General features: G+C 34.5%; 5 protein-coding genes across 6 annotated transcripts; 3 read left to right on the top strand and 2 right to left on the bottom strand.

The window, feature by feature from the left end:
- Nucleotides 1-808: 808 nt before the first annotated feature.
- On the top strand, nucleotides 809-4,439 carry LOC145567069 (uncharacterized). Of its 2 annotated transcripts, none has more exons than XM_081626299.1 (4): nucleotides 809-1,234; nucleotides 1,468-2,334; nucleotides 3,677-3,833; nucleotides 3,927-4,439. In XM_081626299.1, exons 2-4 carry the CDS (start codon nucleotides 1,797-1,799, stop codon nucleotides 3,985-3,987), a joined length of 756 nt encoding a protein of 251 aa, XP_081482425.1. In that variant the 5' UTR covers nucleotides 809-1,234; nucleotides 1,468-1,796; the 3' UTR covers nucleotides 3,988-4,439. The 2 variants fall into 2 exon arrangements, with proteins under 2 accessions (XP_081482425.1, XP_081482426.1); XM_081626300.1 differs by having other exon boundaries at nucleotides 815-1,234; nucleotides 3,692-3,833.
- Nucleotides 4,440-8,626: 4,187 nt separating this feature from the next.
- On the top strand, nucleotides 8,627-11,809 carry LOC145568111 (putative glycerol-3-phosphate acyltransferase 3). The gene is made up of 2 exons (XM_081627538.1): nucleotides 8,627-9,369; nucleotides 10,734-11,809. Exons 1-2 carry the CDS (start codon nucleotides 8,638-8,640, stop codon nucleotides 11,598-11,600), a joined length of 1,599 nt encoding a protein of 532 aa, XP_081483664.1. The 5' UTR covers nucleotides 8,627-8,637; the 3' UTR covers nucleotides 11,601-11,809.
- Nucleotides 11,810-13,431: 1,622 nt separating this feature from the next.
- On the top strand, nucleotides 13,432-17,827 carry LOC145567068 (putative pre-mRNA-splicing factor ATP-dependent RNA helicase DEAH2). The gene is made up of 7 exons (XM_081626298.1): nucleotides 13,432-13,884; nucleotides 14,643-14,845; nucleotides 14,942-16,026; nucleotides 16,474-16,599; nucleotides 16,698-16,936; nucleotides 17,104-17,222; nucleotides 17,371-17,827. Exons 1-7 carry the CDS (start codon nucleotides 13,591-13,593, stop codon nucleotides 17,495-17,497), a joined length of 2,193 nt encoding a protein of 730 aa, XP_081482424.1. The 5' UTR covers nucleotides 13,432-13,590; the 3' UTR covers nucleotides 17,498-17,827.
- A 1,145-nt stretch (nucleotides 17,828-18,972) lies between these two features.
- On the bottom strand, nucleotides 18,973-20,472 carry LOC145568021 (pentatricopeptide repeat-containing protein At2g03880, mitochondrial-like). The gene has a single exon (XM_081627466.1). The coding sequence runs from the start codon at nucleotides 20,470-20,472 to the stop codon at nucleotides 18,973-18,975; it is 1,500 nt and encodes a 499-aa protein (XP_081483592.1).
- A 595-nt stretch (nucleotides 20,473-21,067) lies between these two features.
- On the bottom strand, nucleotides 21,068-26,305 carry LOC145568110 (long chain acyl-CoA synthetase 1-like). Its single transcript, XM_081627537.1, has 20 exons — nucleotides 25,977-26,305; nucleotides 25,276-25,446; nucleotides 25,002-25,065; nucleotides 24,799-24,888; nucleotides 24,597-24,653; nucleotides 24,448-24,496; nucleotides 24,273-24,349; nucleotides 24,126-24,165; nucleotides 23,939-24,033; nucleotides 23,673-23,840; nucleotides 23,473-23,583; nucleotides 23,235-23,322; nucleotides 23,088-23,154; nucleotides 22,931-23,006; nucleotides 22,607-22,724; nucleotides 22,239-22,484; nucleotides 22,014-22,153; nucleotides 21,692-21,874; nucleotides 21,491-21,610; nucleotides 21,068-21,405 (listed from the first exon to the last, which is right to left on the bottom strand). The coding sequence occupies exons 2-20, from the start codon at nucleotides 25,425-25,427 to the stop codon at nucleotides 21,358-21,360; spliced, it is 1,989 nt and encodes a 662-aa protein (XP_081483663.1). The 5' UTR covers nucleotides 25,428-25,446; nucleotides 25,977-26,305; the 3' UTR covers nucleotides 21,068-21,357.
- Nucleotides 26,306-27,190: the final 885 nt, after the last annotated feature.

The raw sequence follows: 27,190 nt of genomic DNA, 5'->3' as shown, positions 1-27,190 counted from the left end.
AAATTATTTTTTATTTTTTATTTTATTTTTTTTATGAAGAAGAATCTGAAATTAATATTACTCCCTCCGTGTTTTTTCAAGTGTTACACTTTGACCGGCACATAATTTTAGGCAATTTAATTGACTTAAATAAAATAAGAGGTAAGTGGGGTAGTTAGAGTATTAAAAATTTATAAAAGAAAGATAGTGGAGTAAATAGTTTATTGAAAAGTAATGAATGTGAGGAAAGATAAAATAAAAAAGTAGTAGTGGGTTTGGGTGGGACCATGAGAGGAGAGATATAATATTTTAATATACCTTTTTGCCAAAAAAGAAAGTGTAACACTTAAAAAAAACGGCCGAAAATAAAAAGTGTAATACTTAAAAAAAACACGGCCGAAAACGGAAAGTGTAATATTTAAAAAAAACACGGTGGGAGTAAACATCAATATAAACCTGTTGAATTTGGCTAAAACCGGACCGGATCCTTTTTCCCAGATCTGGTCCGAAACTGGACCTATTGATTCAAGTCCGGTCCCCGATCCTCAAAAAATAGAAATTCAGGTCCCGGTCCCAAAATGTCCGGTCCAGGTCCAGTCCGATTTTGGGCCGGTGTACAACCCTAGCTCGAATACTCGAATTTACATTTACCCCTCTAACATGTCCATAATTTAAAATCCAATCCGTATATGGACTGTAGACATGCCTCATGGGTAGCCGTTGACACGTCACCCAAAAAACAACGTATAAAAAATGTACTTTTATGGCCGTCAGCGAAAATATGCGCACTCTGACACGTTTTCCTCAAACAAGCGAAAGTAAGACATTCACACCAAAAACACCATTACTCTATTTTTCTCTCTTTTCTTTTTTCTTTTTCTTTTTTTTTGTGTGTGGTTGTTGTCGTCGTCCTCTCGTTATTATCCAAATCCATTTTATTATTAATTCTATTTCAGTAAAACAAAATTAATTATTTTGTCTTCTTATTATGTCCCCATTTTATCCATTTCATTTCAAAATTTTTGATTTTTTGATTATATTCCTTTGATTTTGCTTTCTGGGATTTCATTCATTTTTAGAAAATGGCTTTGAGCTAAATTTTTGGGTGACCTTAATTTGATGTCCAATAATTTGACCCCTTAATTTTCGGCTTTTTTTTTTTTTTTTTTTTTTTTTTTTATAAAGATCTTTCATTTTTCTCTCTCTGCTCCTTTCGCCTGTGATCTAGGGTTTTTATTCCCTGCTTCTCTATCAGGTTCGTACATTCATTTATTTTAATTCTTCATATTTATTAATTATTGGATACATTTTATTTAATGTTTATTATGTCATGTTTCTGGGTTTTTAAAATTGATTTCTGGGTGTCATTTTGATTTTTGATCAATTATATTATATTCTGGGTTTGATTATCTATATTTTAAATTATTTTTAGCAGAAAAAATCAAATCTTTTGGTGCTAATTGATTGTTAATGTGAAAAATGATGCAGGTAAATTGGGTAGTTAGAGGTGCAGGGTTCTCTTTCCCAATCATCAGCCAAAGTGTGAGGTGGATCTCTCAAAATTCTTTGTTTTTATTTTATTTAATTTGTTGGGAAAAAAAAATAATTTAAAGGTAGTTAGGCTTGAACATCAAGTGAGAGGATTACCACTCTTTCAAGTCATTTGGCTGTAAATATAATTGACCAATTCACGTTTTTATTAAAATTATAAGCCTTTAATTTTGTAGTATTTTTGTAGATTTTTATGATAAATAAGAGGAAGATTGTAGGTGGTAAACATCATTATACTATATACTATATTTATAATATAGCGCCTTATGGCTTCTCGAGAAGGAGAGTTTTTGGTTGATCTTGAATGTGGTGGTACTACCTCTGAGGAAGATAGTGGGGATGGTGTTTCTGGGAATGGAAGAGGAAGAAAATCGTTGAGTCGAGGGGGCCTTAATGGGGGTTTAAGTTATAATGGATTGGCAAATGGTGCCATTGATATTGATTCAAGTGATGGTTTTCCAAAGTCGAATGATGGAGTTGATTTACTCATTGAAAAAAGCTCAGGAAGTGAAGATGGTAGAGATCTTGCTGCTGTTTTTGAAAAGAGGAATTTGAATGAGTCACGAAAAAAGCTGGGCTCGAAAAAGGCCTCCAAACCACCCCGGCCTCCTAATGGTCCGTTGTTGACTGCATCGGACCTGAAATTGGTGAAGGAGCTTTCTGAGCTAGCTGCTAGGAAGAGGGCGAGAGTTGAACGGATTAAAGCCTTTAGGAAGATGAAAGATGCTAAGCGGTCGTCTTCAAGCAGCAGCGTAACTGCTATGGTGATAACTGTTTTGTTCTTCCTTATTATAGTGTTTCAAGGTATGGACATAGTTCCGATCAGAGTTTGAGCCATCTCTATTTTCCCAGTTATGCAGCATGCTCTCCTATATTCTTGCTAACAAATGCATTAGTTCTGTTGGCTCAATCATACTTAGCTATTTGCTTCCCGGTAGAGGAGACTTGCTCCTGGAAGCTTGTTTATAGAATACCAGTTTTGACAAATGTATTACTAATTGACTGACTAATCTGAGAGATTGAACCAAGCTGATATATCAGGCAATTCTAGGGTGTAAAAAGAGATTTGAACTATGCCAAACCCATGTTTCTAAAAAAATTACTTTAGATTGAGAAGATTATGAAGGTCCTTTAATGCTTTTAGTGATTACTGATTCACTTCCTTGCTTGTTGTCTGTATATTGCATCAGAAACTGAACATAAAAATAGTACTCATCCTTGAGAGAACCCACACGCTTCATCTTAAGATCATATGTAGATTGTAGAGTCACATATATATGTTATGTGAACAAATTTCTGAAATATATTCTTGTCCCAAATTATTTGTCTTAGTAAAAGAAATATGTTGAAGCTCCAATGATTTACCAGTAGATATTGGAAAATGGTGAACTTTGTCATCTGTGAAGTCATGATAACATCATACGTGCATCTTGATGTTTGTTTAGAGGATGTATCATGATTTCATGATGCATTATTCTAATTTTACTTGGGAAAAGTTGTTTTTTTAACTGAAATTTTTATTTGAGCCAAGAAAGTAATAGTGCAGTCGTCAAAAGTTCTTGCATGCATTATTGTAGTTGCCCATAAAAATCTGTTTTTGCTATGCCTGTATGATTTCCAATCATATCACTCCTATGTTTTGTTTAATTTAGAAGTAACTTTCATCTAGTTTACTGGTTCAATTGTTTTGCATCAAAATGCATGTGTTTTAGCTTTAAGACATGTGTAATTTCTTTTAATTTTCAGGTTATTTGAGTTCTCATATATGATTCCACAGGCACATCTATGTGACAGATGATCCTGTGTATCCTCACCAACTCTAACTTCCAGCTTCTTCTACCTCCTATGTCATCCTCGTTCCTGTATTTGAGAGTTTCTCTTCATTATTTGGCTGATGTATCATGTTATTATATTGGTTCTGCCACTAACTCCCCAATTACGAACGATTAAGCTATGTATAGCTTGAAATTATATAAATTTATTTTATTCCATTTACTATGCTGTTCCTGTTATCCTTAACTGGGGTGCTTTTGGGCCGCATTGTTTATTCCCTAATATAGCAACTTTATACCTTGGAAGAATTCTTCTGATGACTACAATGTTTAGTCACCCGAGGCAACTCATAACTGTTCTTAAACATCATTAGGACTTGATCTTGCAGGCATATACTCCGGAAATAGCTTTACTAGGAAATTTCAGGGGTCTCCTGCACCAGCTACTGCAGGTGAAGGTTTGATTTCGATCCAATTCTTCAACAATGCTCCCACATATGAAACGAATCAGCCCATTTCTCTATCTCCAAAGTGAGTAGTCAATTATGTTATTTTCACAATATATACTCTGTATATTAGATAATGCTCAAATGCTGATATTGGGAATTTCAATTCTATACGTAGTTCTTTGGATGCGACTTCCAGTTCAAGTCCCCAGGAGCAAGAAGGCAGGGATGCCCGGTAAAAATTCTTTGATAGAACCATCTGGATAACCCAACTTCACTTCAATGGATTTTTCAACTTCTGATGAATTTTTCTAAAGAGAAATCCAATTTCCAAACGGCTGTTCGTTTGTAAATATTCATAGAGCCTCATCTGTGGGAGATTGTATAAATATTTGCATCTCTCAAATAGCCACCTTGTTCTGACTCTGAGCAAAAATTTTGGTTCTTTGGTTTAAACTTCAAGTTGTGTTTTCCACCTAGTTTAGTATGCAGTTAGATCTAAGTTAAATTTTTCGAAGACATTACTAGCTTATATTGACATCTTAGGATTATCAAGCCCTCGTCTGTAGTATCTACTCTTTATTAATTGTCAACCTCTCGCTCTTTGTGGCTATGCTCTTGTTGGCCCAGGGGTGACACATTTTATTTAGCTAATGCATGAATGCAACACAATGCTGTTGTTTGCTTGTTAGTCAAGCTGATACACAATTTCTATCAAACGCTCTTTTTTTGACCTGAATTAAATGTGTTGCTGCATATGATGCTGTTGTGTGTACGACGTTATTGAATTGTTGTGTGTTTAGCTTGTCAAACAAGTACCAGCAAAGAGGCTGTTTTTGCTACCCTCGATCTATACCAGCAAAGAGGCTGTTTTTGCTACCCTCGATCTATTTTCCAAGAAAAAGTAAATAGATTCCATATACTTCACGGTATCATCAACTTTGAACCATTCTTGTTTTGAAAATTATTAGGAGTCTTAAAAATCTAATTTTAGTTAGTCTTAAAAGTCTAACTAATGTGGGTTGTTCAATTAAATAACCCAAAAGCAAAATCTGTGCATTGGACTCTTCAAACCTAAGTCCAAAGTATGTCCTTTGTATATGAGGACAAGTCCAGCTCATCTATTGTGGGGCTCACACTATTTACTAACCCATGAGTGTAAAGTGATCAACCTTTACTACTACACTTGCATGTATTGAATTCTCTTTTATCTTCAATTATATGTATCGATTTAGGCATCAGAGGGGCTATCTCAGATACGATTATACTTATAAATCATATTATTTTCGAATCAGTCAACCCACATTCAAAGGTTAAAGTCTTGACTACATTGTTTTACCCCCAAACTCAAAGTCTTATTCAAAAAGCAATAATTTAAAGGTAAAATAATTAACGTCTTTCACTGTGATATGGAGTATTCAAATTAACAAGGCAGAATGTACACATTCTTAAATCGTGTTTGGAGGCTCAGGCGAAGAACGTGAAGGCAATTAGTGATGTACGTAAACCATATAGGCGGGACCTAGTAGTCCATATCTCACATTAAGGGTAGCTAGGACGCGTTGACTTGATCAATATATAACTGGTAAAACAGACATGACCATGCATGCATGCTTTATAAGTACAACTGTATATGTACTTCCTAAAATGATACGAGTATGTCCATTTCTTGATCATCGATGAGACGATGACCATCTTTATTTATTTCTTCTTCCGGCCCATCCCTCTTTAGTCTTTATCCAAATATAGCAACTCCTTTACCTCTTTATTTGGTCAGAATCATTATTTATGACCTCTAACCTAGGGATGGCTCTAATCAATTGTGTCTCATATGCATGTATGCATATTGTTGTTGTTTTGAACAAGTCAAATAAGCTTGCTATAGATTAGATAGCTTGATATGTTATGTGATGGGGTAAAAAAAGAATAAAAATTTACTTTCACCAAATGTATTCATCTATCCAAACTTTTTATCAAAAAATTATTTTCATCCAAACTTTTTCCCACTATTTGAAAGCTCTCTCTCTTTTTATTTCAGTGTGTTTAATAAAATTCACTATACCTTTGCTTTATTTCAATTTCGGCATAGAAAAATCATTTTGTTTTACCTTATTTAGTTATCATACAACCATGAGAGTGTTAGTGTTATACAAGTAATATACATTTATCAATTACTCCGTACATTCATGTCTCTAGATAACTTTTTCCTGTTCACATAATGTTTAAAAATGCAAAGGGATTGATTCACTTTTCTTGGATTATGTCAAGGTGATCGGGGGTTTAGCCTTAGCCTATAGGCCCAGTTTCATTCGCTAGTTTGGAAAACTTATAAGTAACACATTGACTGACAGAGTGACAGTTGATGAACAACGTTGAGCTTACTATTTGAATAGAACATTCATCTCAATCTCTGAACTTCCCTAGGTTGAGAGCGCATATTGACAATATAGTTGCTAAATAAATAAGTAAAATCAAGGGAAACGTAAGGAAATGTAATCATCCAAAACATTGGATGTTAACACAATGAAGGATTATTTCAATTGTGAAAGTAGTAAAATCCAAATTTATTTAATAGTACCAAGTACAAAACATTGGATTTGATACTCTATTAAGAACTATTTCCATTGTGAAAGTAAAGCGTATAAATCACCTAAATCCAAGTTAATTTGACTTGCTTGCTACTTTAACTACCAAATTCCTTTCACATGTAAGCCAAAGTCCAAAACTGCCCTTAATTGATTCCTGGAAAGTACAGCGAGTGGGGCAGGAAGAATAGAACGAGTAAAATAACGTTTTTCAAGAGGAAAAGCCCCAATAGGGTATGGGAATATCATGGGAATGAAGGATAATTTAATGCATTTCATAAGATGCATTGCTTCAAGCTGTATACTCTTTCTTGACTTGATGATTTATTCAAACTCAATATACTATATTCAACTTAATAAGTTATCCATCCATCATGAACATGCATTACCAGAGACAAGGCATTACAATGCTACTACGTACTACTCCATCGACTAGTTTGGAGCACATGGATATATAAATTGCACAACTGTTGTGCTTCTATTCTTTTTTATCTATTTCATTATTAGCTCGATCTCTTTTCAAATTAGTACAATGTAAAGGTTTAACTTATTATATAGTAACATTCAATTTTTCTTATTCAGATCTTAAAATTTTGAGATGTACATGTTAATAGTCTATCATGTAGAAAAAGCAAAAACAAAAAAAAAAAATTAACAAGACTTTACTGAAGAGTACAACAATAAAGATACGGAATTATATAGTAACATTCATATATAATTTCTAAATTCCATTAAATTGCATATAATTGGTACATATATACCAATCTTATCCCTAGCAAAGTTTATCAAGGCATAAAATGTTTTAATAATCCATTAATCCTCCACCTATGTTTAATTATTTTTTAAAAAAGGTGAGCAACATGTATGATTAGTGTCAATATACTACTACAAGGTCTGGGATTACACGCTGACTCTGATATCATGTTAAAGGACCATCTCAACGAAAAACTTAAGCTAATGATTGAGGTCCAAGAATATGTTTTTTACTCTATCAACATTGACCAATTGACTTTATTAATAGATACAGTATCATGTATCGTCCAATAAAACGAATTATTCTAAATGATCAAATTAATTATATTATACAAAGTAGAAATTAATTGATTGATAGATCGAGTACTAAATTTGTTGCATAACTGACTACGTACATAGCCGACATCGGAAATTGATGGATGATGCAAAATGATGTACGCGGATTCCTTCCTTCTCCATGAGATGCGGGTGATAATTCGATCTTCTAAGAATGATAGAGAAGTCGATCTATTATTATTATTAGACTAACGGTTTTGTGATTGTGACATTAGACCATGGGCGATGCATAATTCTACGTTCTGTACATTGTATGTTGTGGACCCGTGCCGCATAGAACGGTACCTCTTGTAGTTTACGCTTTCAATTAGAATGTAATACAAGAATTATTTCCTCTGTTTTACAATGTATTGTATTATTCATTTATAATTTTTAATTGAATCTTATTTGTTGATGTATAGTCAAGTATATTTTTATTATATGTTTGGTCATTTAGTGTCATTTTTCTTTTATAAATTTTTGGAGTCCTTCAATTAGGTAACAAAGCATAGGCATGTCGGAGTCAAGCTTGTGTTGATCAATCTCAAACTGGTATACTTGTATTCGAACTCAAGTCAAATCTCAAGCTTAGATAAATTTCTCACCAAAATTATTTTACTTTTAGTTTACTAATAATATAAGTAAATTGTTATACCATGATAGAATAAATTAATTAGATAAAATCAATACTTCAATCTTATTCACAACCTTCCTTAAGTCGAACTTTGTTATGTAGAACTAGCTACACTTATTAACATTTCTACATATTGGTTACCGTAGACCCGTAGTGTCATACTGTCATGCATTTACGGAGACACGGAGTACATTACTTTATAAGTATACCCGAAAATACCTAAGATTTGGTAGTGGTATTGCCGTACCAAATCCCACTTGTAAGTTCTCACTGAAATTGACAGAGCAAGATACTCGAAGGCCTTAAGTAAAGCATTGACCAAACCAACTACTAGTAGTTGTATTTCAAAACAGAGCACCTTAAGGAATTTCACCGAGTAAATTTAATAACAACTCTGACCAACACAATGCTATTCCTATTCAAATTGATTTATTGGATGGCACACCGCCATACAGCTGGACCTAATCCCATTTTCGTAAATAACTTCAATAAATATATATATACTAAGGCCTCTTTTTTTCCTTTATTAATATCTTCAATCCTATAAATACTAGGACAACCCCTTTGAATTCTGACAAGAAAAACACAAGTTATTAAACAAAATGGTGAAGTATACATCCTTTTTTAGCTCTATTATTTTCTTCTTTTCTAGAATTCTTCATCAACATTACAAAACCCCAAAGTATCTCCATAGAAAAGTAAGCAATATTCGTAATAATTCTCAAATCAAGCTTCAAAAATACCCTTCTTTTATTGGATCAAATGAACTATTAGATGATCAAACTTTGATCTTTAATGTGGAGGAAACTTTGTTAAGATCATCATCTATGTTCCCTTACTTCATGCTTGTCGCATTTGAAGCCGGGAGTCTCTTAAGGGCATTGCTCCTCCTTATATCGTACCCATTCATTTGCATGTTTAGCAAGGAAATGGGGTTAAAGATGATGGTTATGGTTAGCTTTTGTGGGATCAAGAAAGATGGTTTTGTCGTCGGAAGGGCGGTTTTGCCTAAGTTTTTCCTTGAAGATGTAGGGTTACAAGGGTTTGAAGTGGTGAAAATGTGTAAGAGGAAAATGGGTGTAAGTAACTTACCTCATGTGATGGTTGAGAGTTTTGTGAAAGAGTATTTAGAGGTTGACTATTTTGTTGGAAAAGAGCTTAAAGTTTATAATGGATATTTTATTGGTTTAATGGAAGATAATAATAATAAGAAGATAGATAATGTGCATGATCTTAAGCACATGTTAGGAGAAGGTGAAATTAAGGGTTCTAAGGTTTTTGGTATTAGTGGCACCAAATCATCCCTAGCTCATCCATTTTTCCGCTTTTGCAAGGTAACTAATTTCTAACTTTTTTTTTTTTTTTTTTTTCTAAATCTTCTTTTTTTCTGTCAATGATTAATATTATCGTTCCATATATACTTTATATGTCTTGTTGAGTAGTAGTTAAGTTTGCTTCAAAAAAAAAAAAAAAAGAGTTATGTAATAGTAGTAATGTAAATATCAGGTAAAAATAACGTTTGCTCAAAAAAAAAAAAAAAAAAAAAAGCAAAAATAACATGGTAATTAAAAATGTTATGCAAAGTTAACGATATTCACTCTGATTGACCATTATTGTCCCTATATAAAAATGCTTTTTGTGTCAATTGTATGTAACCTTGATCTTGCTCGATCTTCCTCTCAGTTGGCTTGGGTTGACTACCCTCGTGGTCAACTGAGGAAGTCTCTGATCATGCATGCATTTTGGACACAAGAGACCCCTATTCGTATTATATTTATATATTATTTTAATAGACAAAAAGACTCTATTAGTATGGACAAAACGTCAAATTTTAAAGTCATATTAATACCAATAAAGAAATGTATTGGTACTTTAATAGGTACCAAATATGCACTATCTTATTATTAAATTGGACAAGAACAAAAATGGACGCAAACAATTAAATTACTATAATAATCTATTTTTTTTTTTTTTTTTTTCTGAACGGACTATAATAATATAATTAAGCCTAAGCGGTAATTACTTTCATAGCTTCCTCAGAAAACCCTGTAAAAAAAGCTTGTAGGATCCCCTAGCTCATTCCTTTAACCCCACTGTGTGTAATGCTAAGAATGGAATATATTGTCATGTGTATACAGTTTATTACGAGTACTATATAAATATACAATATAAAGATCAGAACATTTGCTATTGTCATAAAAATATACAAATATATAAAGATATATTTCCATATATGCTGATCAAATTTTCAGTTTAATATAACTAACATCATTTCCAAGAGTTCAGGTATGACCTAAGGGCTAAGATTTTATGGGATGTCACTGATAGAAAGTTGAGCAAGTTGTTATAGCTTTTGCAGCAATTTTATAGACATGCACTTCCGTATACACTGATACTGGGCATGAGATATGAGACCGATTGATCTGAAGGGGCAGCATCCTAAAACAGACCAACTTAAATCCCGTAATCATACATACTAAGCAATGAATTTCACAACCATTTTAAACCGCTTTAAAAGAAAATTCGTATCTGATCTTTTTATGGTGTATTGAATTCCGACTCTTATTGACTTCTAATTTTAATCTTTTATATCTATATACATAAAGTTTTATAGCCTGGGCCATCAACAATGACAAGATAGTTTAATTAGTCATATTTAATATTAAATGCTTAACATTTTGCTTTGCATAATTTGCAGGAAATTTATTTAACGAATGAAGAAATGAAGAGGAAATGGCAGGCACTACCAAGTGAAAACTACCCAAAACCATTGATATTTCATGATGGAAGATTGGCTCTTAGACCAACACCAATATCCACTTTAGCCCTATTTATGTGGCTACCTTTTGGAATAATCCTTGCCATTTTTAGAGGTGTCATTGCTTTAACCCTTCCACAAAAAGTAGCTGCTCCAATCCTAACATTCACTGGCATGAGGCTCCTAACAAGTGCAACAACCCCGAACCCGAAATCATCTTCCAAAGGTGAAAAGGGTCAGCTCTATGTTTGCAACCATAAAACATTGTTAGACCCACTTTTCCTCTCCTATGCACTTAGCAAGCCACTAACCGCGGTTACTTACAGCCTAAGTAGGGTATCTGAGATCCTAGCACCAATCAAAACCGTCCGATTGACTCGTGATCGCGATCAAGACGGGAACATGATGGAGAAGCTCCTAAATGAAGGGGATTTAGTTGTTTGCCCTGAAGGGACAACATGTAGAGAACCATTTCTCTTAAGGTTTAGTCCCTTGTTTGCTGAAATGAATGACAAAATTGCCCCTGTGGCAATGGATTGTCATGTGACCATGTTTTATGGAACAACTGCTAGTGGTCTCAAATGTTTGGACCCTATTTTCTTCCTAATGAACCCACGTCCTAGCTACACCGTCCAGTTGCTTGAACCCGTTTCTGGCTTGTCTACGTGTCAAGATCGTAGCCAATCGAGGTTCGACGTGGCCAATCACGTACAAAGAGAGATAGGAGAGTCTCTCAATTTCTTGTGCACTAAACTTACGAGGAAGGACAAGTACTTGATTTTGGCCGGTAACAACGGAGTTGTATAATTAGAGAGTTGTAGTATTTGTATATTGTTAATTACTTATAAGTTTATTTCTTTATTAATTTTGATAGTATTAGTATGTTACTTACAAGCTACAAGCAAAGCTTATACTAGGATTAGTTTTTCTACTTAATTATCAAGATCACATTAGTTTATTCACAACTCTGTATGGACTATATGCAATTAATGATAAATAAATAATTGTATCCATAACATTGTTATTCTCGCATCAACACCTCAAAATGAAACCTTTAATTAATTATTACAGTTTTATACACCCAAATTATTCTAAAACAATACATTCTCACTAGCTAGTTGCTAGATTTTACTGATAGTCTTACCCACCTTGGTCTTGAGGGAAAATCACATAAAATCGAAATCTATGGTTCTTCTCACTTCTAAATCTATCACTTATTTTAAATCCAGTATATTCAAATAAATAAATTAAAATTACGAAAGGCTAATATGTTCATTTTATAACTTAAAGGATAATTTAAGGTTAATATATTCAAATAATTATGATAAAATAAGGGCAAAGGATCGGAGATAAGCCTTCTTGAAAATTCGAATCACAAAAGTACATAACTGTAACTTGGTCTTTCATGTGCATTTTTGACCATTATATAGTACAGTATTATCTTCAATTGTGCATATATTGTATTTAATAGTAAAAATCTAGAAGAAATACATAGCAACGAATATACATCTATCAATACCCAATTACAAGATAATCACAATACTTTCTCCTGATTCATAAAATACTAGCAAAGTTATTATGTTTTAATCACATATAGTAATTAGTAAGTGAGTCTCTTAAGAACGAAAGTAATATTATTGAAAAGTTTACAATAAATAGGGTATAGAATAAATATTGTACTGTAAGTCTTCCTAAAATGCTACTCCAAAAAAAAAAACAGAAAAAAAAAAAGAAAAAAAAAAGTCTTCCTACAATGAGTAAAAGTAACCGTAACATAAATAAAAGTTAAAAAAAAAAAAAAAAGTTAAAAACTGATTCAGCCAACTAGATTCTATCCAAAATAATAATGGTAAGCTAATTTACAAATTAGCTTGTTATGTTACATAAGATTATAAGCTAATCTCTTTTGTAGCTAATTGTGCTCTAATGGTTAGCTAGTAGTTTGTGATTTAATTGAGCCTCAATTTGTTAATTAGCTTTTTACATTTTATTTTTTTAATGTATCAATCTATCTTTTTTGGCAAGTTTATTTTTCAAGCAAATTAGCTTAGCTAAGTTAATTTGCTTGACCTAGTTAACTTTATTTTTAGCTCTAATGGTTAAGTTAATAGTTAGAGAATTTTCTAAATTTCAAGCAAGTCTCTAACTACAACTACTAAAGTTGCTCTAAATATAATTCAATTTAAAATAAACCCGACCTAATCCAACCCGTCTTCAATAAGGCCTCGTTCACTTCACTTTATTTTTGCTAAAGTGAAATTATTTTTATTGAAATTAAATTAATTTTACTGAACTGAAATTATTATTGCTGAACTGAAATTATTTTTACTGATTTTATATTATAATTCTTTATTTACGAAAACTGAATTTTAATAAACTAAACTTATATTTACTGAATTAAAATTATTTTTACTTAATATTACTTTTTTAAAGGTGAAGTCAACGAGACCTAAATTCGATATAAGTATCCGAATTGAGTCGATTCACTCAATTGACACCTCTATTTTGCGAAGTAGGGGTAAAGAAAGTTTAATAACCGACGTATATACAAGGACGAAACTAGAAGTTGCGAATATTGATATTTCTACTCCACCCTTTTTCACCCCACATATATATATCAACGGCTGCAAACTCGCCCTTTTCCTTCTTTCTTCCTCACTTTCTCTCTCCTAGGGTTTCCTCAACCCATAGCACACTCAAAACCCTCTCTTTCTCCCCCAAATTCAATTAAAAATAAATTGGGAGATTTTCGGATCCGATAATCCGGGCTTAAATTAGGGTTTCGTAAATTGAATTGATGGGGACAGAGAGAAAGAGGAAGGTTAGCTTGTTCGACGTTGTTGACGACAACTCCATTAACAAGCTTCCCAAATCTAACGGTGCTGCTGCTCCGATGATGATGAACAATGGAATCGCTAATCTTTCGATTAATCGATGGAATGGAAGGCCCTATTCTCAGCGGTTTTTCGACATTCTGGAGAAGCGTAAATCTCTTCCTGTTTGGCAGCAGAAAGAGGAGTTTTTGAAGGTTCTTCATACTAATCAGACCATTGTTTTAGTCGGCGAAACCGGTAGTGGTAAAACTACCCAGGTTAGTTTTTTTTTTTTTTTTTTTTTTTTTCAATTAAGTTTTATTGAAATTTGGGTTTATCTTTGTCGAAAACCCTAGATAGTTTGTTTGTTTATAATTGTTTTGTCGTTTGATTTTTGGGTATTTTTCCTATGTTTTTAATGTGTAGAAATTAGGGTTTGATTTGTTTGTGTATTCGTTCGTAATGATTTGAGCTTGATATTTTGGTAATCATAGCTAGAATTATTTTTTTGGATTAAATGTCTCTTGCTGAAATTGTAAACCATCGTTTTGCTTACATTGGGTTCTAGGCTATGTAATTGCTATTGCGTATTTATCTATGATGTTTTACATGATACACATTTGCTATCAATAAATACAGATTATTTACTTATTTTGGGATTCAAATTTTCCTAGAATTACAAAAGGGGTTAGAGATATCGTAAGAATATGGCTTTTGTTTAGAATAATATAATCTGAAGATGGTTAAGTGTGAAGTAGCTGTAAAAGGGAGGTATTTGTTAGTAAACATTTGATGGGTGTACGATTGAGTTGTGGGTGGAGTAAAACAGAGTCTAGGATGTCGAACATTTGTCTCATTGTCTGTATTATGGCTAGGTGTGTTGTCTAGGAATTTTAACTTGCAGAGGGTTGGTTTTATTGTCGTTGCATTTTTTGGCATGAATTGTTGAGAAAATGTTAACATGCTTGTATATCTTTGGTAAGGGAAATTAAATGTGACAAGTTTTCTTCTGACTTGCAATGTATGTCTTGATCAGATTCCGCAATTTGTTTTGGAGGCTGTGGAATTAGAGTCTTCTGATAAACGAAAAAAGATGATGGTTGGTTGTACTCAGCCACGTAGGGTGGCAGCAATGTCAGTCTCACGTAGAGTTGCAGAGGAAATGGATGTGACTTTGGGAGAAGAAGTTGGTTACAGCATTCGTTTTGAAGACTGTAGTAATTCAAGAACGGTTTTGAAGTATGCATGTCCTTCTATGATTCAATTTGTGCCTTTTCTCGAAAATGATTACTTACAATTATGCGGTTGCTAAGTTCCATGTATTCTGTATTGCAGGTATCTGACAGATGGTATGTTGTTGAGAGAAGCAATGACAGATCCTCTTTTGGAGAGGTATAAAGTTATAATTCTTGATGAAGCTCATGAAAGGACATTGGCAACAGATGTGCTATTTGGGCTTTTGAAGGAAGTGTTAAGAAACAGACCAGACTTAAAGTTAGTTGTTATGAGTGCTACTCTTGAGGCTGAGAAATTTCAGGATTATTTTAATGCTGCTCCTCTTATGAAAGTTCCTGGAAGGCTGCATCCTGTGGAAATTTTTTACACCCAGGATCCTGAAAGAGACTACCTTGAGGCAGCTATTCGAACCGTTGTACAAATACACATGTGTGAACCTCCTGGTGATATACTTGTTTTCCTCACTGGAGAGGAGGAGATTGAGGATGCTTGTCGTAAAATTAATAAAGAAGTGGGAAATTTAGGTGACCAAGTTGGACCTGTGAAAGTTGTTCCATTGTATTCTACTCTTCCTCCTGCTATGCAGCAGAAGATATTTGAAACTGCTCCTCCTCCAACAAAAGAGGGAGGTCCTCCTGGGAGGAAAATTGTGGTGTCAACTAACATTGCTGAAACATCTTTGACCATTGATGGTATAGTATTTGTGATTGATCCCGGATTTGCTAAACAGAAAGTCTATAATCCCCGAGTTCGTGTTGAATCACTATTGGTTTCTCCTATATCGAAGGCAAGTGCACACCAGAGGGCTGGTCGTGCTGGAAGAACACAACCTGGTAAATGCTTTAGGCTATACACAGAGAAAAGTTTCCATAATGATCTCCAGCCGCAGACTTATCCAGAAATTCTGCGGTCAAATCTTGCGAATACTGTACTTACTCTGAAGAAGCTTGGTATTGATGATCTGGTACATTTTGACTTTATGGACCCCCCAGCTCCTGAGACTCTGATGCGAGCTTTAGAGGTGTTGAATTATCTTGGTGCATTGGATGATGAAGGTAATTTGACCAGGCTTGGAGAGATTATGAGTGAATTTCCTTTGGATCCCCAAATGGGAAAGATGCTTGTCGTGAGTCCTGAATTTAACTGTTCAAATGAAATCCTTTCAATATCAGCAATGCTTTCAGGTAATCTTTTGTCTCTTGTCTATTTGCATGTTTGTTTAATTTTTGAGTCTCATGTCACATTTTAAAAACTTGTTTTGGCTGTCTGTGAGGGGCAAGAATTGTCCCTGACAGCATCCCTGCCCATTATTTCCAAGTCGTCTATACATGCATAGGCTACGTCTATGCATGTGTCAATTGTTTTCAAGTTGTCTATACATGCATAGACGATTAGACGTCTATGCATGAATTGCATTGCATGTCTGTGAGTCGGTATAGGTCACCATCAGCAACTATCTAGTCTGGGTTCCATGCCCCTGGTGGCATGTGCCATAGATTTTCTAAGTAAGTGCTGATGCAGATAGATCCAATTTCTCAGTTTTTTCTCATCAAGCAAATGGTCTGGTCTCGCCTCTATGCATCTGCTGACCTTCCGTGGGCCTCGTCTGTGATAACAATTACTTTATCTAGTTCCCAATTGCTTTGTGAGGCCTAGGGAGGCCCAGAAAGCTGCAGATGAAGCAAAATCTAGGTTTGGACACATTGATGGAGATCACCTTACGCTGTTGAACGTCTATCATGCCTACAAGCAGAATCGTGAGTGCCTATTTTTCTAATTTTCTTGTCCTTTTGGCTTTTGATTTATATTTTTTTCTTGGATGGTCCTGCTCACCTTTTCTTTCCTGTACTCACAGAAGAGGACCCAAACTGGTGTTATGAGAACTTTATCAACCAGAGGACATTAAAGGCTGCAGATAATGTGAGACAGCAACTTGTGCGCATTATGGCAAGGTTCAACCTGAAGTTATGCAGTACCGATTTCAACAGCAGGGATTACTACGTCAACATACGGAAGGCAATGCTGTCAGGATATTTCATGCAAGTGGCTCATCTGGAAAAAACAGGACACTATCTGACAGTGAAAGATAATCAAGTGAGTACATAATTTTTTTGCTCCCGACTCTGTACAAGTGTCTTCAGAAGTTCAGATTATGACACCGTTGCTAGCAAAAAAATAAAATCCAAATGCTCATGTTTATTTCATTCATGCATTCCAACTGTTTATAACTTCATGCTCAAACATCTGGTGTCTCCCTATAGGTGGTTCACTTGCATCCTTCAAATTGCTTGGATCATAAACCAGAGTGGGTTATATACAATGAATACGTGTTGACCAGCCGGAATTTCATTCGTACTGTTACTGATGTCCGTGGAGAATGGTTAGATCATCCTGTCCTTGAATACCACAGCTTGGCTATTATCAATGATCTTTTGTTAAAGCCGGTTTTTAATTTATATATATATATATATATATATATATATATATATATATATATATATATATTTTTTTTTTTTTTTTCTAAACAGGCTTGTTGATATTGCACCACACTACTATGACCTTGAAAACTTCCCTAATTGTGAAGCAAAGCGGGTTCTGGAGAAGCTTTACAAGAAGCGTGAGAGGGATGGGGAAGAGAGCAAGAACAGGAGGTAGGAGATATATTATTCACCTCATAGTTCTTCCTGTACTTCTGGGACATGGAGAGCTTTGGAAGTGCACCTTGTTGAGGAGTTTTTGTTCTTGCTATTTCATCATTTCAAGGTGGGATTCGTGACGCTCCCAAAGGCTGCAGTCATGTCCTGTTCTGATTAATTTAAGAATTCTAGTGGTTGGCCTTGTGTAATGGAAGTTGCTTTTACTTGGAGTGTAACTTAGTTATAATTACAATGTTGTGCAAATTGCTGCCTTCTGTCTTCTTTTATTTATTTAAATTAATACCATCTTAGTTTATAAAATTGTTTGGAATAGTATTTTCTTGCTTGATACTTGCTGCAATATTTCTAATTACTTCCATGGATGATGAATCTATCTTTGATTTGAAAAAAGAAAAACTTTTTTGGAAGGTAAAGAATTAGAGTTAGGCCTGTAGAAAACTATTTGAGTACTCTGGCATCTAATTTTTTAGAAATCCAATCAAAATTTTCATTTTGGTGTTTTTTCAAATGTATAGCACTTCTGGTTGTGGCCTTTAGTTTTGTGTGGCTGGAGCAGAGGTACTAGCAAAAGGGATTAGAAATACTACGGCAAAAAGACATTGTCTAATAGTTGATCCGGAATCCACTGATGTAAACAAATAATGGCTTTCTGGCCTTGGAGTTTATTCCTTGGAGAATTTTGGAATCTGAAAACATGGTGCGAGCATATTGGTTATTCCTAATGTTTTTTCCTCATTACTCATTCGAGCATGGGAGTTGAAGACTTCAAAATTCAGATAGATATGTAGTTCCCCTTCTAGGTTCAGGCTTCACTTGCATCTTCGTGCGAGCTCCCAAAACTGACCCCCTGAACCTTTTGATCATTGGATTTTTATCCATCGTGGCCTTGTGGGTGAGGTCTTAGATACAGAGTAATAATAGATTCGAAGTACCAAAGTTCACTTCTAGTAATTCATTCTAATCAGGTAAGTCGTGTCTGCAAGACAACTGGGGCTGGTGGCTAAGTGCAAAAGAAGTAGGAAAGAAGCCATCTCAGCCAGCCAAATGATGGCATAACATTCAATTCTGTATGACCATAGCAGAGCCCCAAGTTTCTTTCTGGTTTCATTGTGAAAGAATCAGTACTTCAATGAAGCGATTTTCTGTCTCCTTGACATCCACAGGGAACTGAAAACTCCAATCTCCAGCTGCTTTCAGATGTAAAAACCAAATTACATGGATTTTGACTTCAAGCAATCTTAGAGAGAGCTAATATCAACTTGGATCTCTTAATGACTGAAGTTTGATGATTCTGTGCCTGAAGATCAATGGATGACAAATAGTGCATGCTTGTCTAAATGAAATTACTTGATTTTGACACAGTATGCTCTCCAGGCATTATTCAACCATCTTAATATTTGGGTGTGCAATAAAGATATGGTCATACCAAGTATGCTGTCTACTTTCAGAATTCAGACCGGTTTCCAGCTCTATTTAACCAATCCAACTGCCAGCCTTTTGCTTTTTCATGTGTTCATATTCCATCTGTTTAATATCTGTCAAAGAGCTCCACATTCCTCTTTCACCAAGGATCTTTGAAAGCACCATATATGCAGCAGGGTGATTTCCTTCCAAGTCGTAGAGTGCATCTGCAGCATTACTGCCAAATTCAAAATCTGAATGCAAGCCACAAGCTGCAAGCAATGCACCACATATAACAGTATCTGGCTCGAATGGCATGTGGTCAATTAAGCTCTTTGCCTTGTCAAGGTGACCTGCTCTTCCATAGAGATCTACCATGCAAGCATAATGCTCTTTTTCTGGATGTATGCCATGAGTTTTTTCCATGCAAGAAAAGACTTTTTCCCCTTCTTCAACTAGACCTCCATGGGCACAAGCAGATAAAATGTTGGTAAATGTTATGTTATTTGGCTTCACCCCACTGCTAATCATTTTCACAAATTCATCCAGTGCTGTTCTTGCTCGCCCATGCCTGGCATGACAGCCTATTATAGTATTCCAAGACACCAAATTCTTGCCAGGCATTTGCTCAAATATACAATACGCTGCTTCAACGTCTCCACATTTGGCATACATACTGATAAAGGCAGTCACCAAGACATTATCAACAAGTATACCCTGCTTCACTATGGTTGCATGAATTTGCTGTCCTGTATGAAGTTCAGAATGCTTAGCACAGGCAGTTAAAATGCTTGCAAATGTGTGCGGATTTGGCTGGGGGCCGGATTTCATCATCAGAATAAACAGCTCTAATGCATCCAAACATTTGTCTACTCCCACATACCCAGAGATCATAGCAGTCCATGAAACGACATTCTTTTCGTTCATCTTATCAAAAACATACCTAGCTCTTTCAACCTCATTATTCTTTAAATACCCATCAACCATGGTAGTCCAAGAAACCACATCTTTCTGAGGCATCTTGTTGAAAGCTCTCTGAGCTTCATCAGTAAAACCCAAGTCCATATAACCCAAAATCAACGCGTTCCATACACTATTATCTCTGTCTAATATATCATCAAACACCCCACATAAAGCAGAATGATCCTCCAAATCTGTATAACCCCTCATCAATGCTGATCCAACATAAACACTAGAATAATGACCAAACGAAATAATCTGAGCATGAAGCTGAGGAATCAAAACATTGAATACACTACCCAAAAGCGAACTAATCACTATCGAAAAAGTGTAAGGAGTTGGTCGCAAACCAGAACTCTGAATCTGGAGGTAACACTGGTAAGTATTCTTGTGATCTTTTTTCTTCTGAAGACCAGAAATCCAGGTATTCCAAGAGACAATATCTCTTTGAGGCATTTCATCGAACATTTGGCGGGCAACATCAATATGATTCTTTTTAATATAACCTGCAATCATCATATTCCATGAAACAACATCTCGAGAACTGGGATTGTCATTAAAGAGCATTTGAGCATCGTTAAGTTGGGAATTTTGAAGGGAAATCTTTATCATTTGGTTCAAAGTAGCCGGTTGAAGGGTAGTTATTTGACGGTAAAATTTGAGTGAATATTTTCTGTTTGCTATGGTTAACAACATTATAACTTTATTATTTTTGGTGTAACGAAAAATTATTATAAAGTTTTTATGTTGTGACCTAAGTTGGGGGTATTAATGAGCTAAACAGACCCAACTGTTCAACCCAAATAGGCATATATTGCATATAGCCAAGCTCTATCTTATTAGAGTTTGAGCTTTCAGTTGCGCTAAAAAAAATTAGAATGTTTGAACCTAACTCGCTATTTAAAGTATTTAAGTTGAGGATATGTAGTTTTGAAATGAGTTTTAATCTTTAATATAAGTATATTATTTGATATGATTGGCTATTTTGTTTCAAGAATTTTCACAATTTCTATCTTGTTATATTTTTACTCGTAATCTCTGGACACTTTCAAGTAATCAGGCTGAGAATATCGAGCTCGTGAATAATGTGGTTGCTCTTAATGATCAAAGTTCGAGTCTTTAACTCTTTATAGGTGGATTCTATCAAAACTCTCTAATTAAAAACCAAACAACATATTTGAATCATGTTATCATCTCGTATTAATTAAGTTGTGTTATTATCCAACTTCAATTCTTAATTCTTAATTTTAAGTCAATTATAATATACTGAGTAAGAATTGAAGTACAAGCAGTAACAATATGCAGCATCATGAAACGTTACAAAACCAAGAAATCAATCTAATTGATGATAACACTCAGCGACTTTCCATTTTCTTCAAACTCTGGCCTCAAATACAAACTTTATACAGAAAGAAAATGCTCCTAGCCTTCTTCACTGTTTATTCTTCTTAAACAGCTGCACCCACGAAGACATTATATCGAATTTGCATTTGTCGTTCAGCACTTCCCTTTAGCCAAAGTGTTGTATAAGTCATCAATTTCGGCCTGTACATGGTTTGAAAGATAAATCAGGAAATATCGCGTGAAAACAAAGCTACTTGTGGAATGAAGACAGTGTTTAGTTTGTTACCTGATAGTTTTTCAACATTTTATCCCTTCTCTTCTTCATAGTTGGTGTCATTAAGCCTGGTATTAATTCAAAGGTCTGAGGTTCTATAACAACTCCCTTGACATTCTCGAAACCTCTAAGCTGTTACAAGAATGATTGACATGTTCAGAGATCTACTCGTGTTAGATAAGTTTAGTATAAGTATAAGAAGGTTGTATGCACCTTGTTTCTTTCCGCAGCAACTGTAAGCTCAGAGAGGACATAATTTCTGAACTCCGTAAGGGAGCAAAAGTCAGTGAATGTGCCTTTACATCCATTTTGAGCTGCCCATTTCTTCGTATTATCTTCATTTGGCACCACAACAGCAACCAACATCGACTTAAAGCTATCTCCATAGACCCAAATCTTCATAAAGACACCAAAAAAAATTAGTTCCTAGAATACGAAAGACCTTAGACTATTAACTGTAATGAGATTTAATTACATATATCAAATAGATAAGCACAGAGGAAGAGGTTAAAAGTTATCTCAGAAGAGGCTTTACATCTTCAACAATGGGAGTAATGCTGTATACTTTCTCTAAGTACTCAAGGGCGACATACTCTCCTTGTGAGAGTTTTATCAGATTCTTCTTTCTATCAATGATCTTTATTGTTCCATTAGGAAGCATCTCACCAATGTCACCTGATAATTTATAAAGAAAGATTAAATATAAAAAATTTTCAAGGAAAGAAATCTGACATAAGCAGGAACCAGACAGAGGCTTAACCTGAATGAAACCACCCATCTCTGATAGACTCTGTAGTTAACTCAGGGTTTTTGTAGTATTCGGAAAACAGTGTTTTGCCCCTCAAGCATATCTCCCCGCGTGGAGGATCAGCCAGTGGGTGGTACCCCATCTCCGGAACCTCTTCAAGGCGCATTTCTGTGTATACAGATGGAGCACCGACAGCTCCTAGCATCGACATTTCATCAGGGTAGCAAACTGTGGACAATCCACAGGTTTCTGTCAATCCTGCACAAAAACCAGAAATTTGATTAATGCAATGCCTATCTATAACAAAAAACTTAAAACGAATTTTACAAGTCAAATTATATTACAGATGAAGGAATAAGCAGGCTAAAGTTTTCCTTTACCATAGCCTTGAAGTACAAAACAACAGCAAGTAACCCGCAAAAACTCCTCCACTTCTTCGCTCCAAGGTGCAGCTCCACATACCATAAGACGAACCCTACCACCTAGCTTGTTCTTCACCTAAATTAGTTGCAGACATTGTACTATGAGTAAGGCATTGCAGTATAATAATAAGTGTCACACACAGTTATTAATTTAGTTGTTCAGCTAAAAATAACACATGAAGCACTGAAATCAGTAAAAACAAGAGCTGATAAAAGTTTTATTCTGAAGAATATTAAAGCACAAAGTAGATCAGAATGTTAAATCAGATCAAAGGCAATAACCTTTCTGAAAGCTAGTAAATCTGCTAAAGGAGATGCATGCTTGTGCTTGTACCCTCGATTCATCCAGAATAATTTGCTGCATATTATAAACCACTTATCATAAGTATTTTGTTTTTTGCTAGGGAACTAAAATGTAAACAGAACATTAGCAACTTACTATTTGTAAAGAAGGTGAAAAATCTTCCTCCTCCTCGGAATAAGATCTTCAATTGCCTTCTGTATGCCTGGTGAACACACAATTAATTAGTAAACTTCCATCGGTACAAGCCAGATCAAAGAGGGAGGACCGAGTATAAGCACATGCCTTCATACACACGGTCAAAAACTCTAGGTACACCAGCAAAAAAAGTTGGCTTTAACTCCATGAGGTCGTCACTGATTTCTTTTACATTCTGCATTGCACAAGTCAACAACACTCCTGAAACTCGATCTAAGCTGAAGAAACTTTTGTTGCAGAGTATTCTGTTTCTTGGTGGTATTAAAAAAAAAAAACTTTGCGTGTTATAAGATACGGTAGAAGAGTAGCAAGAGTTCAAGAATACCCCATGAAAGAAGCCAACAGAAGCACCCTTATGAAAAAAATATTCTTCTATCACGCGATCTAATATGTGAGCCAGGGGAAGGAATGATAGATACACATCGTTTACTGTCATCTGTTCAAGAATACGTAATTAATCATATTATTGCATGATAAAGAGGCAAAGATAACAGAAGTATGAAATGTATGGACGAGGTTGGTTACCTTGTCATCAAATTGTTCCAAGAAAAGATCCAACCCGCTTAAAAACATAGCCATGTTGTCATGTGTTAGAACAACACCTTTCGGATCTCCACTGGTGCCACTGGTGTACATTATCGTACAAATATTGATTGGTTGTGGCGGAACAGGCTCTGATGGATTCTCCTTGCCCTATTTGAACATTATGACCAGATATATTGAAAACCGATAAAGCTAACAGCCAACTACTAACTTAGAACACAAGTTAAAAACAAAGCACACAGTCTGACCATGTGGAGAAACTGATTCCATGAGTACGCCTCAATTCCTGCATTACGAGCCTTGAGATTTTCTTCCTCAGTCAACGATGTAAAACAAACAATGGCTGCAATAATAATAATAATAATGTCATTAAAATTCCAGCTTGTTAATTCAGCTTAAACAAACCAATTCAGAGGTTAAAGTATTCACACTTACATTTTAGCCTTGTAGTGGAGGAACAATCAGAGTTAAGTAGCTGTACACAACACAAGCACAACAGCGAATCAGGCCATACGAAATTAAACCTCTAAACGAAGCACAAACACGTACGAGTATAGGAAGATAGAGTTGTTGTACACATACTTCGTTAACCTTTAGGGAATGGACGAACACATAATCAATCTCAGCATGATCAATTATGTAATTTATAGCACCAGGACCTGATTAGACAATATAACAACAGTAGTTTAGATGAAATAATCTCATTAATCTTCTTTCAACGAATTAGTTTAGAGTTAATTAATTAATTAGTTCTTACCTAAGGTATCATAGAGAGGCACACATATCAAACTGTGAGCGTTACAAGCCTATACACAAAAACAAAAATTTTAAGGTATTATAATGTACTTAATATAGTATACTTATTAATTTATTCTTATTAAAATTTATGAAGCAAACTAAGCTAACCTCCATTGCCATAATCCATTGAGGACAATTAACACCATATATTCCGATCTTTGCACCCTGTATTAATTTATTGTCAGCAACAATATTGGTCATGTAAAAATATATAACCGATAAAATATTATACAAGAGAGGAAAAATTCCTAATCGTTGCAAATTATATGAAACGAAAGTAGTAAAAAAAATAAAAATAAAAAATTCTTACAGGTTGAGCCCCACATGCCCGTAATGCTGAACCAATGTTTAGAACTTCTTCATAAACTTCCTTGTAAGTTTTCCAGACATAAGGCCCCCACTAATTAACATTTTCATCAAAAACTAATTAGCTAAATAAATTTACTAAGGTCAAAATTAGAGAAATTAAAATTGACCCTTTTGATTTTTTTTGCTACTTTTGGAAGTTATTACCTTGCCATTAACCATTTCACGCCAACCCAACATATTATTTCCAGCATACTTTTCAGCTGAGAGCCTATAAAATTAGAGATAAATTCGAATATATATTAGACGGAAATTGTCACGTCATTATTGTAGTGTACTACGAAGGTGCAACCTTAGCTGATTACCATGAAAGGAACAAAAAATCACTCATTTTACCAAACACAAAATCTACCTTAGAGAAACTTTAAAAGGTAAAAAAGAGTGAAGTACGTCGTATATATCTAGAAAAAACAAAATTTACCTGAAGGAATCCCAAGCAGTAGAAACATCAGGAAGAGGTGGTGGGAAATCATTTTTGGCGAGAATATTCCGATAGATTGGACCGACGGCCGGGCGGCCATCTTGTCCATCTCTTCCACTACCTAATTGTACTGAGAATCTCTTGGTCGTCATAGCTTATATATATGATTCACTGTGGTTCACCAACCTTAATTATGTTAATTTTTGACCTCAAAAGAAGCATAGAATACAGAATCAAAAATATAGCCACATGTTGGTACGTACAATATTAACCATGATAGGTCAATTTTGTTTTCGTTGATTTATTACTTTCTTTACAACATATACGTTAAAGATAAAGTTGATGAGGTCAGTTGGTAATAAATAAGTGGTGAATTCAAGCTAACTTTTTAAGGTCATTCAATAAAGCTGGTGAAAAGTTAGTAAATAATGCGTGTGTTTTTACTTTATAACAATGCCAGTATGCATTGATCGATCACACAAATTTTGCTCAACCCTATTTTCCTCCTTGGTTATTTGCCTTACGGTTTTTGCAATACTATTATGATCAAAACTAGCCAGTTGTTCAAACGTAACAAATACATAAAACGAACCATTTCTAACACGCAAAAAGAAAGAAAAGAAAAACACTAGCTAATTTATAAATTAAATACGAAGTATAAACTAAAAGAAGCAATTTAAAAAAAAAGGAACAAAATTTACAAGGAAAAAGGAGAGTGTAATGAGTTGGAGGCTGGTTGAACGTTGCAAAAGCCCGAATTATAATATAATGATGAGAACAGTTGAGGGATATATGATACTACATAAGATGATGAATTTATAAGATGAATTGATGACCAAAACAAAATGGGGTGTTTGGAATTAGATGGATGAAATTAGGGAGTTGAGGAAGAAAAGGACAGGTTAGTTGAGAAGGCATTTAAAGTGCTTTGTGTAATTAATAAAAAAGAGGATATGTACACCATCTCCTGAGACTTCTCAATAAGTTCTCATCAATGTGACGTTCCTTTTTTCTTTTGGACGTTGATCATTTTTTTGTTGGAAACCAAACTTCCAAGTACAATTGCGTATTTATTTTTATGTTATCATTTTGAAGTATACGTACATGAGATTATTTTACTTTCATGTTTGTAGTAATGTACTACGAGTATAGGTTTTTAATGGTGTGTCTATAAAAGGCTACAAGTTTGGTTTGGCCATATGTTGAATATTATTGTTTGATTGTTTGTAATAATGCACTAATCCTATATCCTAATCTTTCTTAATTAGCCAATCTGAAATTAGTTGTCGCACTTTCTAGTGTTACTATATTATCAACGTGATATTAAGTTTTTGAAATGTAGTTAATGTGAGGATATAAATGTTTGGTGAAATGTCATGCACTTAGTAATTGCATTATAACTGCTTGACAACGCAAAGAATCTACCTTGTACTAATTAAGCTAATTAAGCTACACAAATTTAAATTAGTAGTAGGAGTATTAGGGCACATCAATGGACTTGCATTGCATTTCGATCACCTAAACTCTTTTATGATCAAACAATCAACAATATTAATAAATGTTGTAGGAACAGATTGATCGAGCAATGCCTTTCACATACATATGGTTATTTAATTTGATTATATAGAAAATCATTGATTATAATATTACTCGTTCGATATAGCTAGGTATGATATGATATATGGCCTAAGAAGCTAAGGGGTTTTAATTGATAGATGTGATATACTTGTAGTTAAGAAATGGACTGCTGATGTTGATTTGGATTACCATTTTGCTGTGTTTTGTTTGATTGCTATTCAATTCAATGTTGATTGTAATATCTATCTATCTATCTATCTATCTATCTTATTAGCTTGCACGTTGGCTGGTTGAAGCCCTTCTTGGATAGGCTTCCATTAATTTGCCGCTAATTTTT

Source organism: Chenopodium album, chromosome 11 (assembly GCF_948465745.1).
Source record: "Chenopodium album chromosome 11, dcCheAlbu1.1, whole genome shotgun sequence".
Taxonomy (NCBI): domain Eukaryota; kingdom Viridiplantae; phylum Streptophyta; class Magnoliopsida; order Caryophyllales; family Amaranthaceae; genus Chenopodium; species Chenopodium album.
This window is presented reverse-complemented; position numbering and strand designations above follow the sequence as displayed.